The following is a 15,647-nucleotide window of genomic DNA, read 5'->3' on the forward strand; positions in this document are numbered from 1 at the left end:
GGGATCTGTACAGAATGTGAGTACTAGTTATTAATTTTATATGTTAGACTCTAACAATAATGGATGATCTCTAACTAGAATAAAACAATGATCTTAATATCGAGAGGTTGATACATCACAATATTGTTACAGTCAAATAATGTCTGATGGTCAAACACAGTTCCTATTGGAAAAGTTTCTATTGTAAGACAGTTGTGTAAAGTAATTATTCAGAATTATCTTAGTAAAGTGTACTCAACCCTCTTTATACTCTAAATTTTTGTTTATAATGTACTGAACCCTCAGTTTACTCAGATGTTTGGTTTATAGTGTACCCAACTTTTTGCAACTAATGGATTTGATGACCCCATTGGTAACTCTCAGATTAATTGTATAATCTCTGCATTTTAGTTTTATGGAAACAACTTTTTTCTGGTTATGTGTAGAAATGACCATGCTCTTAATTTCACCTGAAAAGATGATCAGAGAAATTTTAAAACGTAAATATTATTTGTCTTAATTCGAGGCTTTTTCTTATGTGGATGAGTTTGCGTTCCCAAATGCATTTGAAAACGTTATGAGAAAAGTAAATGTCATGAATAAAACAAATGTACTTTCTTCTATAAGATTACACACACAGGTGCTGACTTTCACACACATGCAGTTGTATCTAATATTTCATTGTTCACCAACAAAATTAGGTTTATGATAAAGTTTATTTGGAATTTGTGGAAGCAATTGGTGTATCAAAATAGTTTAAAAAACACATCACTATACTTTGTTGACCGTTTTCCAATTTAAATCTTATAAATTGATAGACTTTGCGTGTTAATTCACTGGGATCATATAAATTATTTTTTATAAATGTGACTCGACTACTAAATTTCATATAAACATATCTGAATAATTAAGTTGCAAAGTGCGTTATTTTCAGTTGCATTATCCTCTATATATTTTCCTTGTTGCAACAGTGCACATATTACTAAAAGTTGGAATTTCTTAATAAACCACATACATACACAAACAGAAGTTATATAAAAAGAAACAAATCTAATATGTAAGTGGTGCATATATATTGTACTATGATTAGCATTATATGAATAAGGGAACTTTTCAATTTCATATTATTTATTAATGGAGACATTATTACATCCAGGGTAACTCTACTGTAAGAAGTAAAATCTAGCACTGATAATTGTTCATTCAGTTTAACTACACTGGATACACTAATTCCAGAGTCATCATAACCTGTCACTAATTTATATAAGTTTGTTCATAAATTATTTGAAAAAAAATCTCAGAACAAACATCTTTTGTGCTTTTAATTGATGTGCAAGAGCTTTGATCTTTCTTTGTCTGTTTGTATAAAGTAAATAAGAACTATTATACGTGTCATTGACAGTTTATTACTAGTTTCATTTATAGCACACACAAACGAAAAAAAATATATAAAAAATTGTATGATGCTCTCACAACTCTGTAAATAACATTTTTCCATGAGTAAAAAAATAATTTTATAGTGAAAAGAATATTGATCAGGGAATATATGTATATGATGTCATGGTAACAGGAGTGGAAAAGTGAAATACAAGGAAGATAATAATCACTTTAAAAAACATTTATTAATTCCATGTGGTGCAAAAATTTAGTTAAATATAAGTTTATGTTCTTGGATTTTGCAATGATACTTTTTTGTGGGGATCATGTCATAATACCAGTACACTCATGTCACCAATGCCATTGTGATTTGGAAAGTTGAGGTGTTTGGGATCTGAGGGTTTAAGGGTGTCATTGCATACAATTCAGAGATGTTTACGTCCAGTAAAGCAAATAAATAAGTAATGCAGTCGGATTTAAATTGGCCTTTACGTGAAAGGTAGAACTGGAGAGATTCGATAAGTTAGTGATATAATCACATGCAAGACAAATAGCTCGCCAACACAGACCAGTTCTGTCAGTTTGTACAAGTGAAGGTGATTGATTCTGTCTGTAATTTGGAATGTACTGGACAGTCTTTGAAATTCCTTTTACATTTGAAAGAAACTGAAAGTGGAGTGATAAAAATGTCGAGAGATGTGTTTTCTCTTGTCAGTAAGGTAATGTTGCATTGGATAGTTCTACTACTCTGTCTAGTTGAAGGAAGGTATGTAAAGACTAAAGGATCTCTGTCACTATGTGGTTTGTCTTTAGACCAGAGACAGCTTGCAATGAAGAATGTGGCAAGTTTAGCCTTTTTATTGGTGTTGTTGGGATAATTCTGATGTGTAGAAATAACGAGTAATGTCGTTTGTAATGTCAGAGTATAGACATCTCAAATGTAGGAATTGACCCTGAAAGGTAGTGTTTGTACCAAGAAGGATAGAAATAATTAAAATGTAAATAGAAAGAGCTCTCAGTGCATTTGTAATGTACGTCAGCAGCAAATGTAGATCTGGAAATGCCAGTAATGATGCCTAAAAAAGATCTGTATATTTAAGAGACTGAGAAAAAAAATGAGATCAAAATGAGATCATCTTTTACAAACCATTCAATGACAATCTCACTCTCTGTTTAAAGAAATTCAACACAAAGAGTATAGAAGAAATTAACAAATCTTGGTAACAGCTTTTAATATGTGTTACTTGTGTTCAACAGGAAGCAATGCTTAGAAGTGGTGGCAACTGTGTGTCTCATGTTTGTTTAGGTTTTGAACCAGCTGTTTACTATGTATGAATTTTGTTGAAAATAACTAACGTTTAGTTTTGGTATCAGCTGTTTAACTCCAAGATTGTATAACATGAACCAATGTTTAACCTTGAAAGAAACTGTTTAACATATTCCTAGACTTTTCAACAGGCAACTGTTAATGTTACATCACTTTTAATCTTGATGATAACACAATTTCTGACTTGTTCAACAGGAACTGATATAGAAATATATAATTTTAATCCTGTTAACAGATGGATAGGGTTATTTAGTATGCTTCAACATAGTTTAACAGGAACTAACATAAGAATGCTAAGCTGTTGTTAACAAATAGTTACAGACACTATTATTTCTTTCGATATGACATACATACAGATTTCTTTTGATCTCTCCTTTCATTAAACAACAATGATGTCAATACTATTACAAAACCATTCTTAGATACATTGTAATGTTTTTTACAATTACTGATGTTGTGAAAATTGGATGATACCTCTTCTTACTAAAGAATGAGAAAATAACTTTTTTGAAATGTTATACAGTTGGCATACTGGCAGCTGCTTGAATTATGCAATTACTTACTGCCTCCATGCAGTTGTTAACAGATGGAAGACTGAGGACTGCAGGACCAAGTTCCAAAAGAGTGGTAAAAAAAGTCAGTCAATCTGGTCCAACTTCCACCATGGCACTTAAGTAAGAGGGCACTGACCACAGCCATTCTCTCTTAAAACAATGGGTAGTTTCACTGTACCACTTACCATTGTCATCTCTCCAAGAAAAGTGAAGGGGAACAGATAGATACGTAGATCCACAGCAGTAAAAGACTGACTAGGTGCGTGGAAATAGGGAAAAGAACCACTACTGAAGAGAGATAGGTTGTGATCCGAGAACATATTTTCAATGGAACAATCCCTCATGTATATATTAGTACTACTCCACAGGGGAGTGTCTGTTAAAATCCCCCAAAATGAAAAATAGAGATGGCAACTGTTCTGTAACACCATCATAGTGTGACTGATTGTCTCTCAGGAAGACAAGAGAACAAACAATGATGGTATTCTACTTACAGTTGATTGTTGGTGTGTGTGTGTGTGTGTATATTGGTCTACATGCCTTATCCACAATCTTGTGGTTACAAATGAGTTATAGAATCTGTACTGTTGAGGGTGAGAAAGTATATAGTTCATTGTACTTACATTTATTTATACATGACTAATGCTTGAACCTATTGTTCCATTTTTCACACATTCTACTTTCATTCCCACCTTCCTGTGTAAAGAACATACCTGTTCCAGAAGTACCCCATTTATGGGCTTTATTCATCTCAGAGTACATCTGTTCATTCTGGATAGTTAGTAATTCTGCTGTGCTTCTTAACTGACCCTTTTACCTTTATAGAGTGAAGATAATACCACATCAGAAGTTATTTTTTGACATCAAAATATAATTTCCCATTGGTAATTCACATCCACCCTCCTCATGGCTGGTGTTCTTCACTTAGAACAGGTCAATTCTTGAAAGTGAGGAGTAAGAAGGAATAGTAGAGGGAGACAGATGTGCCACTACTGGTGGAGAACAGTCACATGATATGCACATGTTTAGAAAAAGCATAAAGTTGATAGGGTATAAAGACTGATGCACTAATTACAAAAATATTTTTCAGCAAAGCTTAGAGTGCAAAGAGTAATTGAGATAGCTTTGTGTGATAGGAGATAGATACCTATCAAAAATACATTTTAAGTGTAAAAGTGTTAACGTTTGTATCTCAGCACAAGAGATTTGCATGTTTAACTGGTTGGTGAAATAAGTAAGAGCTTCAAATTTTTTACACTGAGAATTAAAACTATTATATGAATTTTTGTCTTTGCAGAATATTGCTATTGAGATTCTGATAATCTTAAGTCAATCATTTGACATATTTTATTTAATGATCCTAGAAATAAAGACAAAAATAAGAAAGAAAAAAATGGCTGTTCCAAAACAACAACAACCAACTTAAAGACATTTTATGAGCCATTATGGTGAGGCTAAAATTTAAAATTTTCTTTGAAGTTGGCTTTCCATTTTCCGTATCTTGTTGAACAACGTGATCAAATTTAATAAGTCAAGGATTATAACTACTGTTATTCCAGGGGGATGGGGGGACTATACAATTTCCAACAAGATAATATACAACTCTCCTCCCATATAGTGAATACGGTGTTAAAATAGACTCTCAGTGGTGGGAAAGATTTTCAGTAACTTCTCGTAATGCCGTCTCACTCGCATGTGTGTGTTACCAAATATTAACGTGGTGAACCCCAAACCACGTGTAAAGTTACCAGCATTTAGAAACTGATTACCTTTACAGTAAAGATTTTTGAACGCATTATATAAATTTTATTCTCTTTCAACATAACCCCAGTTACGACAGAAAGTGTTCGTATCCCTTGCGTCCCGAGTAGTTTTTTGCTCATAACTTAAAAAGTATCACGATAAGGCTTATAGAAAGATAATATATTACAAATATTATACCAATACACATCTACATAAATTATTTTGTGAATTAAACGACAAATAAACTGATTGAGGTATGTAAGAAAGCATGTAGATAAACCCTTCACCTGTTGGAAGAGGAATATTAAAGGGAATACTTTTAAATTAAGTAGCAAAACTATGCACTTATACACACCTGAAACAGTATATCGCATCATGTGAATATGATATATGGTATATATAATGTGGTGTAAATCTTGACACCTAACGAACAACAGCACTGTCAAAGTTATTTGTTAACTCTACACTGGTTACTTAACCGTCGTTTCGTTGAATGTAGCCAGCAGTAACATTTTTATTTGATGTAGATAAGAGTTGCAACAAAACTAGCAATATAATTCAACAATAATAATTTCCATTATTTAAGTGTTTATTCGTTTTTATTTTAGAAAACTTAGCTTAAAGCATAATAAAATTTCTCACCTGTTCTATTCGAGAAATTACTTTTCCCCATAAAAAAGGAAAAAGATTAGATACCGTGAATTCTACACTTTTGAATTCGTGGGACATTATTTAACATGTGTAATTATTTTTGTAATAATTTCTTAATTATTTATAATTTACATGCTTGTTAATTGTTAATCGTTGTTTATTTCCAGTTGGATGCGTTGTCCCACTCAAGCACTTTATTGGAATGGAGAGCTCAGCAAAGTATGTTGGTTAAATATTTTCGTTGCATGAAGTTATTATTAAGAAAGTGAAGCACCCGCTTCAAAGACGCCCGGAGAAATTTATCACTCTAAATATCAGTATAGTGATATTGTGAATTGAATAGAAACTCACGTAAATATGCTGAATGAAGAAAGAAAGAATTGTGTTTCTAATGTTCCAGGGAGGAAATGCCCTTCTTGACCCCTCCATTGCAGACGCCAATGACATGCCTTACCTCACGCCCATTATATCATGATTTATGTTATTCACGTGTTCCAAATACGATTATACTCTACCTTTCCGGATATTAAAAATTCAGATCTTTTAATTGTCTGAGTTAATGTACTCTGATTTTACATTCCGAAGTACAGAGACCTTGATTTTAGTCGCCACAGTGTACAGATTCTGAATTTAGTTTCCGGAATGTATAGGATAAGAGTTTGACGTGTGTGTATATCTAGTAATATGAACAGGTGGTTAGGGCGCTCGACTCGTAATATGAGGGTCGCGGGTTCAAATCCCCGTCATATCAAATATGCTTGTCCTTTCAGCCATAGGGGCGTTATAATGTGACGGTCAATCCCATTATTCGTTGGTAAAAGAGTAGCCCAAGACTTAGCTGTGGGTAATGATGACTAGTTGCCTTCTCTCTCGTCTTACACTGCTAAATTAGGGATGGCTAGCGCAGAAAGCCCTCGTGTAGCGTTGCGCGAAATTCAAAATCAAACAAATCTGCTTTAATAAATATAGTTTCTTGTGCTTCCTTACCCCTTGTGATTGAATTAAGAGACGAGGCACGTACATTAAATTTGTCTGTTGTAGTTCTTTCTTATTATTTCTATAAATTAATAAATAATAAAAATCTTCATTTTGCATTCTTACGCTATTGACACTACCCTAACCGCCCCTACACTGTGCGAAATGCTGGACTAGATTATAAAAATCGCAAAACGATAAGAATTTGAAAATATAGAGCTATTAAAGACACTGTTCTTTATCTAGGAGATTACGGAACGCAATTAGAACAACTGAGGCGAAACCGTACGGAGGAAATACAAGAACTGAATTCGAAGCTGACAGCAACGCACAAAGAAGAGACCGAAACGTGTAAGTTTTCTTCCAAATTGTCACATTAAAGTCATTCTCAGTATGAGATAAACCTAATGTCTGTTACGAACATTTAGATGGATAACAGACCTAACCGTTAATTTTGAGTTTATAGCATATTTTAGGAGAGTTAGAGCTAACAAAATGAAACAAAAGATCATACAATGGATTGTCTCTATTCTGCCCACTGACTCACAATTTGTGAGCCATGGTTTAAATCTCAATCATCGAACATGCTTGTGCTTTCCACTGTGTGTTCGATATAAAGAGACAATCAATTGCACTATCTGTTGGTGAAAGAGTTATCCAAGAATTAGTTGTGGTTAGTATAGATCTATTTGCTTCTTCTGTTTTCGTTACTATAAATCTTGTAAGCTTAATATCTTACAGTAAATGGAATTACAGGTTCTTTAAGGCACTTTATTTCGGTTGAAGTAAAATGTGTGTAAACAGCAACAACTATTATTTATTTTAGTGGCCTTTAACCACCAGGAAGAATTTAGAAAATTACGAGCTGAGTATGACAAAGAGGTGAGTTTAATAACACTTTCAGAGTTACTGATTTCTCGTTACCAATCATAATGAAATTCTTAAACTTATTCGTTTTCTTAAATTTTCATCTGATACTTCACTGGTCGAGTACAACAGATGTTAATCTAAAAACATTTGTAGAACACAAGTTTAAGTATTTAGGCTTAATTGAATGAAGTGAGCTTGATTATTTAGGCTTAAGTTAATGAAGTAGGTTTGATAGATGTAACTTCTGTATGTGCTTCGTTTTTAATTCCCGTCACACCAAACATGCTCGCTCTTTCAACCATGTGGGCGTTATTATGTTTCGGTTAATGTCACTATTCGTTGGTAAAAGAGTAGCTCAAGAGTTGGCGGTGGACGGTGGTGACTAGCTGCCTTCCCTCTTGTCTTACACTGCTAAATTAGGGATGATTAGCACAGATAGCTCTCGTGTAGCTTTGCGCAAAATTCAAAACAAACCAAATCATTATTAATTAATTGCATTGAATTCATATTTGTGAAATTTGGTTTGTTTTTTTTCGTAATATGATTTAATCGTTTGAACAAAAAAAAAAAAAAAGTTTTTCTTTGGATACCGCAATTTCGTCTTTACTTTCAAACACTTAGATTTATATAGAAGGAACTTTGTCCCAGTTAAAGTATTAGCCTGGTATAAGAGCTGTTTCTTAGACCATATTCTAATAATGATACAAAATAAGAAGAGAACTTATGAATTATGACTCGATTTTAATTTATATTTGAGAGTTTATTTAGTTTTATCGTTTTAGTTCCAAGCAAGTTGACTTAATGAAAGAACCGCGGTCTAAAGTTGTAAACTTAGTCTCAAAAATTGGTTAGGTCTGGCGTGGCCAGGTGGTTAAGGCTCTCGACTAGTAATCCGAGGGTCGTGAATTCGAATTCTCGTCACACCAAACACGCTCGCCCTGTCAGCCGTGGGAGCGTTATAATGTGAATGCCATTCCCATTATTCGTTGGTAAAAGAGTAGCCAAAGAGTTGGCGGTGGATGGTGAAGACTAGCTGTCTTCCCTCCAGTCTTACAGTGCTAAAGTAGAGACAAGCAGCGCAGATAACTCTCGTGTAGCTTTGTGCGAAATTAGAAAAGAAAAGGTGGTTACCATAACACTTTAGTGGCGTCATCTCTTGTTTTAAAATAACAAACAACAAAATATATTATTTATGCTTAAAAACACTTGATAGCAGTTTAAATGAATTGCATTTCATATTTTCCTGAAGATTGAAGACTTGAAAAATATCCATGCACAGTCCGCTAAAGATGTCCAGAACGAAAACATTCAAAAAGTTGCATCTTTGAAAGAACTACACAATCGTGAAATTGAAGGTAACCTTTGTTGATATTCAAACATAAAAAACTTATGTGCAATTAAACTCATAAAGCATTGTTATTGTGAATTAAAGGATGAAATACTATAGATCTACATCTCATAATGTTGTTTTTCCTTTGAAATTCTACTCTTTATAAATAGAAAAGGAAGAATATATTAGGTTAACATATCTAAAGCACCGCTTTAAAAATAGAAATATCAGTACAGGTAGGAAACTTTTATGCGTCATTGTGTTAATTTATTGGTACATATTTATGTTCATGATGGAGACTTTTCAGATCAAAAGTTAAAAGACATAAAGAATATTTCATGTATCCAAATAACGAAACACATTTCAGATTTCTAAAAGTATTTGGAAATAAAACATTAATTAGCGAGTTCGGCAGCATAATAAAGAGTAATAAGTTCACTGAATATCACCTAGTGGTTATTAAATGAACCGAAATGGTTATTTTGGGGGGCAGATTTGCTTTCTTATTCAGTAACGCCTAATTGTTGTTGTTGACTGTTATTTTTATTTTAAAATTACTTCACAAGAATAGTAAATTTTATTTAATGTCTGTGATAAATAAGTACTTATTATTATTCATGGGATCCTATTATTTCATTCTTATTTTCGTCTCCATTTAGGGTTTCTTTTATTCATCTGTTGCTGACATTCACAGGTTCCTGATGTGTTTATGTTGACTTTATTTTCATTCATTGGTTTTTGATGTTTATATGTGGAATCTTTATTCATTCATTGGTTTCCAATATTTCTCATATTTTGTTTGATGAATTATTAGGCCTGGCATGGCTAAGGCACTTAACTCGTTATGTGAAATTCATAGGTTCAAATCCCCCTCACACCAAACATGCTTGCCCTTCATCCATGGGGACATTATAATATTACAGTCAATCTCACTTCTCGTTGATAAAAAGAATTGGCAGTGGGTGGTGATGAATAGCTACCTTCTCTTTACGCTGCGACATAAGGAATAATTAGCACAGAGCGCCCTCATGTATCTTTGCACATAATTCTAAACAAACCAATTATTAAATATTGTTTTCTGATATTACTCCAGTTTTAGTTTTTATTTCTTGTTTTTCTTGGTTAATTTTATGGTGTGTGGAAAATTTTCTAATGGTTTTTCAAAGGATCAGTATTTACGTTATTTGCCATTATTTATTATTATTTATATTATTTACATAACTTATTGTTATTTATTTTGGCATCTGTTTCAAAGTTTTGTATTTTTTGTCTTTATTTGTACATTAATTGTACCTCATTAACACAGATATAATTACAAGTTTTTCTCAGTGGACGTCTTAGGGTTTTCACTTTCTTCTTGCTTTCTCTTCCTAATCTTTCAGTCGCAACTCACTGACATTTTTAGTTATGACTTATAATGACAAGTTGGATATTAGGATTAATTATTTGTATTGTTAATGACACTTTCGACTGTTGGTAAAATGTTGAAAGTCTATTTTTAAATTTCAAAATTATGAGAAGTATTTTAGAAGGGTGAGCTACCAGTTGTTATTAACCATTCTTTCAGCTGATATCAATCATATTTGTTGTCAGTAACTATACCTTCAGTTAACATCAGTCATATGTGCTGTGAGTGGCCATTCTTTCAGTTGAAATCAGTCATATTTGTTGTCAGTAACAATTTCTTCAATTGAAATTATTCATATCTGTTGTCAGTAACCATTCTTTCAGTTAACATTGGTCATAGTTGTTGTAAGCAATCATTCTTTCAGTTGACATCAGTCATACTTGTTGTCAGTAACCATTCCTTCAGTTTACATTAGTCATATTTATTGTCAGTAACTGTTCGTTAAGGTAGCACCAGTAACATCGTAACTCATTCTTTCCAGATCCACAGGATACCTGAAGTTAGGCCTGAACAATGATTAATTTCTGTTAGGTGTGTCAGCTGAAATACATACTTTTGTATGAAAATCTTAGTAGTACTGAGTTTTACATTTGTATAGGTTAGAATCCTTATTATATCACTGGAGAGGAAAAGGTTTTTGTTTGTCTGTTACAGCTTGGTTAGATTTTTGAAACATTTATTAAAAATTAACTATCATCAAATGATGTTAATGCTTAGGTTCGAGGTTTAAAAGCAAATGCAAAAAGACAAAAATTGATATTGAGATGGCTTTTGTCATGGCTGTGTTTGTTGAGTGGTTCCACAATATCTTTGTTTTTCTTTTCAACAGAATTAAAGAACGGCTTTGCAAAACAGATGCAACAGGCTTCAGAGAGCCACGAGAAAGCTCTAGACATCTTAAAGCAGCAGCTACAAGACCTACAGAAGCAGATGGAAAGCAATCTGCGGACAGACACCGACACCAAACTACAGGTATGATCTCTGACTGGTATCTGACTACTAGAATAGGGCCTTCAGTGGTTCAGTGATAATTTTGCAGGCTTATAACACTAAAAATTCATCACCTGTGGTGGGCAGATCGCAACTAGCTCATTGAGTAGAATAGCAAATATAGGTTGAGAAATGAGATAGACACTTTAGAAAAACATCTTTAAACAACTACAGTATTAAACCAATAATAATAATGATAATATACAACTTTACTTCATAAAATTAGAAAATTCATTTACAAAATTTTGTCTGGATGTTTTTTTTTCAACTGATTACCAATTTTGTGGAAACAATACTAAAATTATTTCAACTTTCCTACTTTGAAGTAAGTTTGTCAAAAATATTTCTATGGCTTAATTTTCTGTTTTCTTTAAATAAAAGATATTCCATATTATTAACTTTTCTATTTTAAACTTGTTTTCTTAAGAAAGTCTTATAAGCAACATGGCATAAATAAAATATATAATTTTCGAAAATCAACTTGTATATTACTGGTAAGTGTGTTTTGTTTTGTTTTTTAAGAATGATTACTATTTCATTCTCCAATATGTTGCATTTGTCATTATAAACTGAAATTGTTTATAACCAAATCCAGGACTTTAGAAATAGGTAAACTTCATCGGTATTGAGTTTTAACAACGAAGCCTGATAGATGAGACTCATTGTCGCTTAACTTGGTCAAGCAGCTACCCAGTAATGATATTATTTTTTTACTTCATTATTTTAATGCCCTCTAGTGGAGTAATTTTATGAAAGAGATACAATTCTAGAAATTTTCTGATGTGACAAGCTAATGTTTGCTAAAATATTCATTTTTGTCCACACTAAATAATGGAATAATTTTAATACCTGTGTATATTAATGATTTTATACCTCTACTAAAAAACACAAACAAAAAACACTCAAATAAAGTCAGTGGATTTATCTATAGAATACACTTAAATTTTTAATATTGTATTTAATGTTTAATCTGGTGTGATATGTTAATATCATTAGTGAGTTTTATTATGTTTAAAACAAAAAATAAATCACACTAAATCATGGATGATTATATTATTACTTACATATAAAGATATGAGAGAAGAAGCTACAATGTTTGTTTGTTTGTCTGTTTTTTATGAATATTTGCACAAAGCTACAAAAGGGCTAATTGCTCGTCCAAAATAAAAACACATCTGTGTGAGTAAAACTACATCATCAAACATGCCATTAGTTATACGTGTTGAAATAAAAGGAATACATTTTCTTTGCAGAGGATTCTTGATCAGAATTGGTATCTTGAACAAGAAGTCGAAAGTTTTAAAACTGTGCTTGAATTCAAGGTTGAGACGTACATCGCCTTCGTAAAGAAAACCTGGAAATGCAGGAAGAGGTTATTTTTACTTTTTTTATTGTTTTTGTTGCAATATTTATTTAGGGTTTAAGCATCTCAAAAAAAAAAAGAAATATAGACAGCTATACTACATTATTGTATTGTTTTAAGTGACACAGTTTAACATGGTCAGGATCAAATAGTGATCTAGACTTATTATAATAATATTATAAACATAGCTAAGCAAGATAGTTATTCATTACAATCAAATGGCTATGTAGATTTATTACCTATTTAAGTATAGTCAAATAAAAAACAACATATTGTTAGCATCAGTGAGCCGTATAGACTTGTTACATTATTCGAGACTATATATATGTTGTTAAACACACTATCACATTGTTTGGATCAAAGAGCCATCTTTTAGAATTGTTACATTATTATAGAATATGTAAACAAATTTATTTGTATATATTTCAAATTAAAGTTTGTTTTTTATTAAATCACTAGTTGAATGAGTTACCATCAGCAAGAAAAGAAATTCAGAAGTTAAAGGCCAGAAACGAAGATTTACAAGCGATGTTGGACGAGAAAGTTCGAACTGAGAGGTAAAAGGAGTTCCAGCAACTAGACCACTGCTAAGTCCAAAGTGAACTAAATCATTTGAAGTTGTGATCAAATACGATTACCAGTTTACAGGTTAACTGTAAACGTATGACCAAACAGCAAACACCACAATCATAATTAAGGAGTGTTTTCTCATTCTCCTGATTTAATTCCAAGTTCATTTGTACAGTTATTGTTAAAAATTAAATTAAAACAACAATTATTTGTAAGAACCTTTTGAGATTTTAATTTGATATTACGTTTTATTGCTTTCTCCTTGACACAAAAAGCTGGTGCCAACTGTTGTTATTCATTTACTGTAACTCTGTAGTGAACTACATTTTCCTTGACACAAGTGAATTAACCATAACTATGTGTATTTGTTTCAATTATAATCCATTAAGAATATAACCAGTTTAGATTAAGTTACTTTTTGTATCTAATTGTTTAACATAATGAGGGAAACAGCAGTGTTAACGTCTGTGATATGATTTATTTTATCCTCATTTCATCCAACATAATGTCATAATGAGGCTTAAGATATCCCATGAGAGTGTCATTGATTTAGTCTATTATGGGTTTAACTTTTGTTTTTTTAGAACAATGAGTGTTTCTAATTAGCTAATTGTCTTAAGTAATCTATGAATTACTTTTAGTTTCAATGAAATAATTCGATAATTTTAATTTACTTTTTTCAGTATCTCTTAGACTATAGTTTAACCATGTTCTTCTATAATTTGACAATACTGAAAGTAAAATATAGAAATCTTAAAAGTAAAATATTTATTAAACATAAAATCACAAATTAATTCTAAAATAAAACAACAGCAACTTTTACTGTAGACAGGTTCTGAGATCAATTATTACGACAGCTCAGCAGATAGTGACATTTTAATGATTACAACAGACAGTGTAAAATTAATGATTACAACAGAGAGTGCCATTTCAATGATTACTCTCGTGACTTCTGTAAAATTACTGTTAACTATATTTATGACTTAATCACTTAAGTTGTTCATGAGTAAACATAAGATCGTAAACTTGACTTATTAGTTGTTAATAGTACAGACTCAAATTACTATATTTCATCTCATCTTGTCAAATACTGTCTAATCTGATAAAAGAACTAATCATAATTTAATCGAGTATAACACAGTTCAAAACGTGTTTTGTAAAAGTGTGTATAGAAATAGAACACTTATTCCACCAATGACTTTGATTATAAACATGTTACTATGAACTATGTAAACATGACAGCTCATTATTAGAATCAAACAACTATCTAGACTTGTTATGTTGTTACAGAGTATGTAAACACCACATCTTTAAGGATCAAATTTTGTAATGCATGCATGTGGAGGTTATTTGTTTTTAATAAAACTATATCTGCAGAAACATGAAACGATTTTAACACAGCCACCAATATAAAACAGGTTTTGCTCTGAAACTATACATTATACATTAAGATATGATATTTGTCCCATCACTGAAAATTCCTTAGTTTAAGCATTAGCTCAAAACTGGGAATTTTCAGCTGTCTGACATACCATAAATAGTTCTATACTAAAATAATTTGTACCTGGTTTATAATCCATCAGTTGTCAGATATTATTTCTGACAATATATGTCATGAAAATAATAATAAAATAAGATTAACTTGTACAAAGAACAAACTAGATCTGTTTTGCTTTGTTCAAGAAACTCGTTAGATAGAAACTGTGGTCTGACTAAGTTTGATTTTCATATTTCAACTTGCAGACAGTTAAGAAGTGAAAGTATACAGCTGAAGGAAGAGTTTGAGAAAGAAGTTAAGTCAAACTCTCGATTATCGATGGAAAATGAAGAACTCCAGTGGAGACTAAAGCAAGCAATGGAGGTAAATAATTTGCTGTCAATAGTGTCTGATTGTATGTATTGTTTCATTACACCACAGTGGGGACAATTGCTTTGTTGTGAACAATATCTGGTTGTACATTTTCTTTATAAGATAAGTACATAAATGAAAAAAATTTAGCCCCTTAAACAAATACCCAGTACCAGGTGTGGTGGTTTTCGTATAGCAAAGCCACAAAGGGCGATCTGCTCAGCCCACTGAGGGGAATCGAACCCCTGATTTTAGCGTTGTAAATCCGAAGACATACCGCTGTACCAGCGGGGGGCAACCCAAGTACTTCGACTCGAATGTGGTGGTTCATTAATGTAGAATGCTAGGGCGTTTTTTGTTTTTAAGTACTAGCAGAAGTAAAACACAAATTGTGTTTGAGGGGAGGGAACATCCACTACCTAGTTCAACCTCATATGTGTAGTATAAAGAGAAAAGGAACAGTTGCATCTTTACATTCTTTCACTGTTTGCACAGAAAGGGTGGCTATTGAGAGAAAATTTGAATGAATATTTAGAACATTCAAAACCTTTAATATTCATTTATGATTTTAAGTATATAAAACATTATAAATATTTGATCTTTATGAAAACTTTGAAATCTTTATCTAGAGTCATCGGAAATCCTAGAGGAAGAGCAGCTC

The 15,647-nt window shown here is 32.0% G+C and overlaps 2 protein-coding genes and 1 long non-coding RNA gene across 3 annotated transcripts in view; 2 read left to right on the forward strand and 1 right to left on the reverse strand.

Annotated features, from left to right (window-relative positions):
- LOC143242219 (uncharacterized) overlaps positions 1-15,647 on the reverse strand; it is a 280,724-nt gene that overhangs the window by 246,048 nt on the left and 19,029 nt on the right. The gene's annotated exons all lie outside the window — the stretch shown is intronic.
- On the forward strand, positions 5,799-7,492 carry LOC143243192 (uncharacterized). The gene is made up of 3 exons (XR_013024158.1): positions 5,799-5,850; positions 6,853-6,957; positions 7,433-7,492. It is a non-coding gene; the product is annotated as an uncharacterized LOC143243192 (long non-coding RNA).
- Positions 8,278-13,743, forward strand: LOC143243239 (uncharacterized). The gene is made up of 5 exons (XM_076487088.1): positions 8,278-8,301; positions 8,726-8,831; positions 11,044-11,186; positions 13,027-13,124; positions 13,722-13,743. The coding sequence occupies exons 1-5, from the start codon at positions 8,278-8,280 to the stop codon at positions 13,741-13,743; spliced, it is 393 nt and encodes a 130-aa protein (XP_076343203.1).

This window comes from Tachypleus tridentatus, unplaced genomic scaffold (genome assembly GCF_004210375.1).
Source record: "Tachypleus tridentatus isolate NWPU-2018 unplaced genomic scaffold, ASM421037v1 Hic_cluster_2, whole genome shotgun sequence".
Classification (NCBI taxonomy): domain Eukaryota; kingdom Metazoa; phylum Arthropoda; class Merostomata; order Xiphosura; family Limulidae; genus Tachypleus; species Tachypleus tridentatus.

Excerpts from the sequence above, each read along its gene's own strand:
- LOC143243239 (XM_076487088.1), top strand. The coding sequence starts at position 8,278 with ATGAAAGAACCGCGGTCTAAAGTT. Across the intron at positions 11,187-13,026 it reads ACACCGACACCAAACTACAG|TTGAATGAGTTACCATCAGC; the intron begins GTATGATCTCTG and ends TTAAATCACTAG. Across the intron at positions 13,125-13,721 it reads GAGAAAGTTCGAACTGAGAG|AACAATGAGTGTTTCTAATT; the intron begins GTAAAAGGAGTT and ends TTGTTTTTTTAG.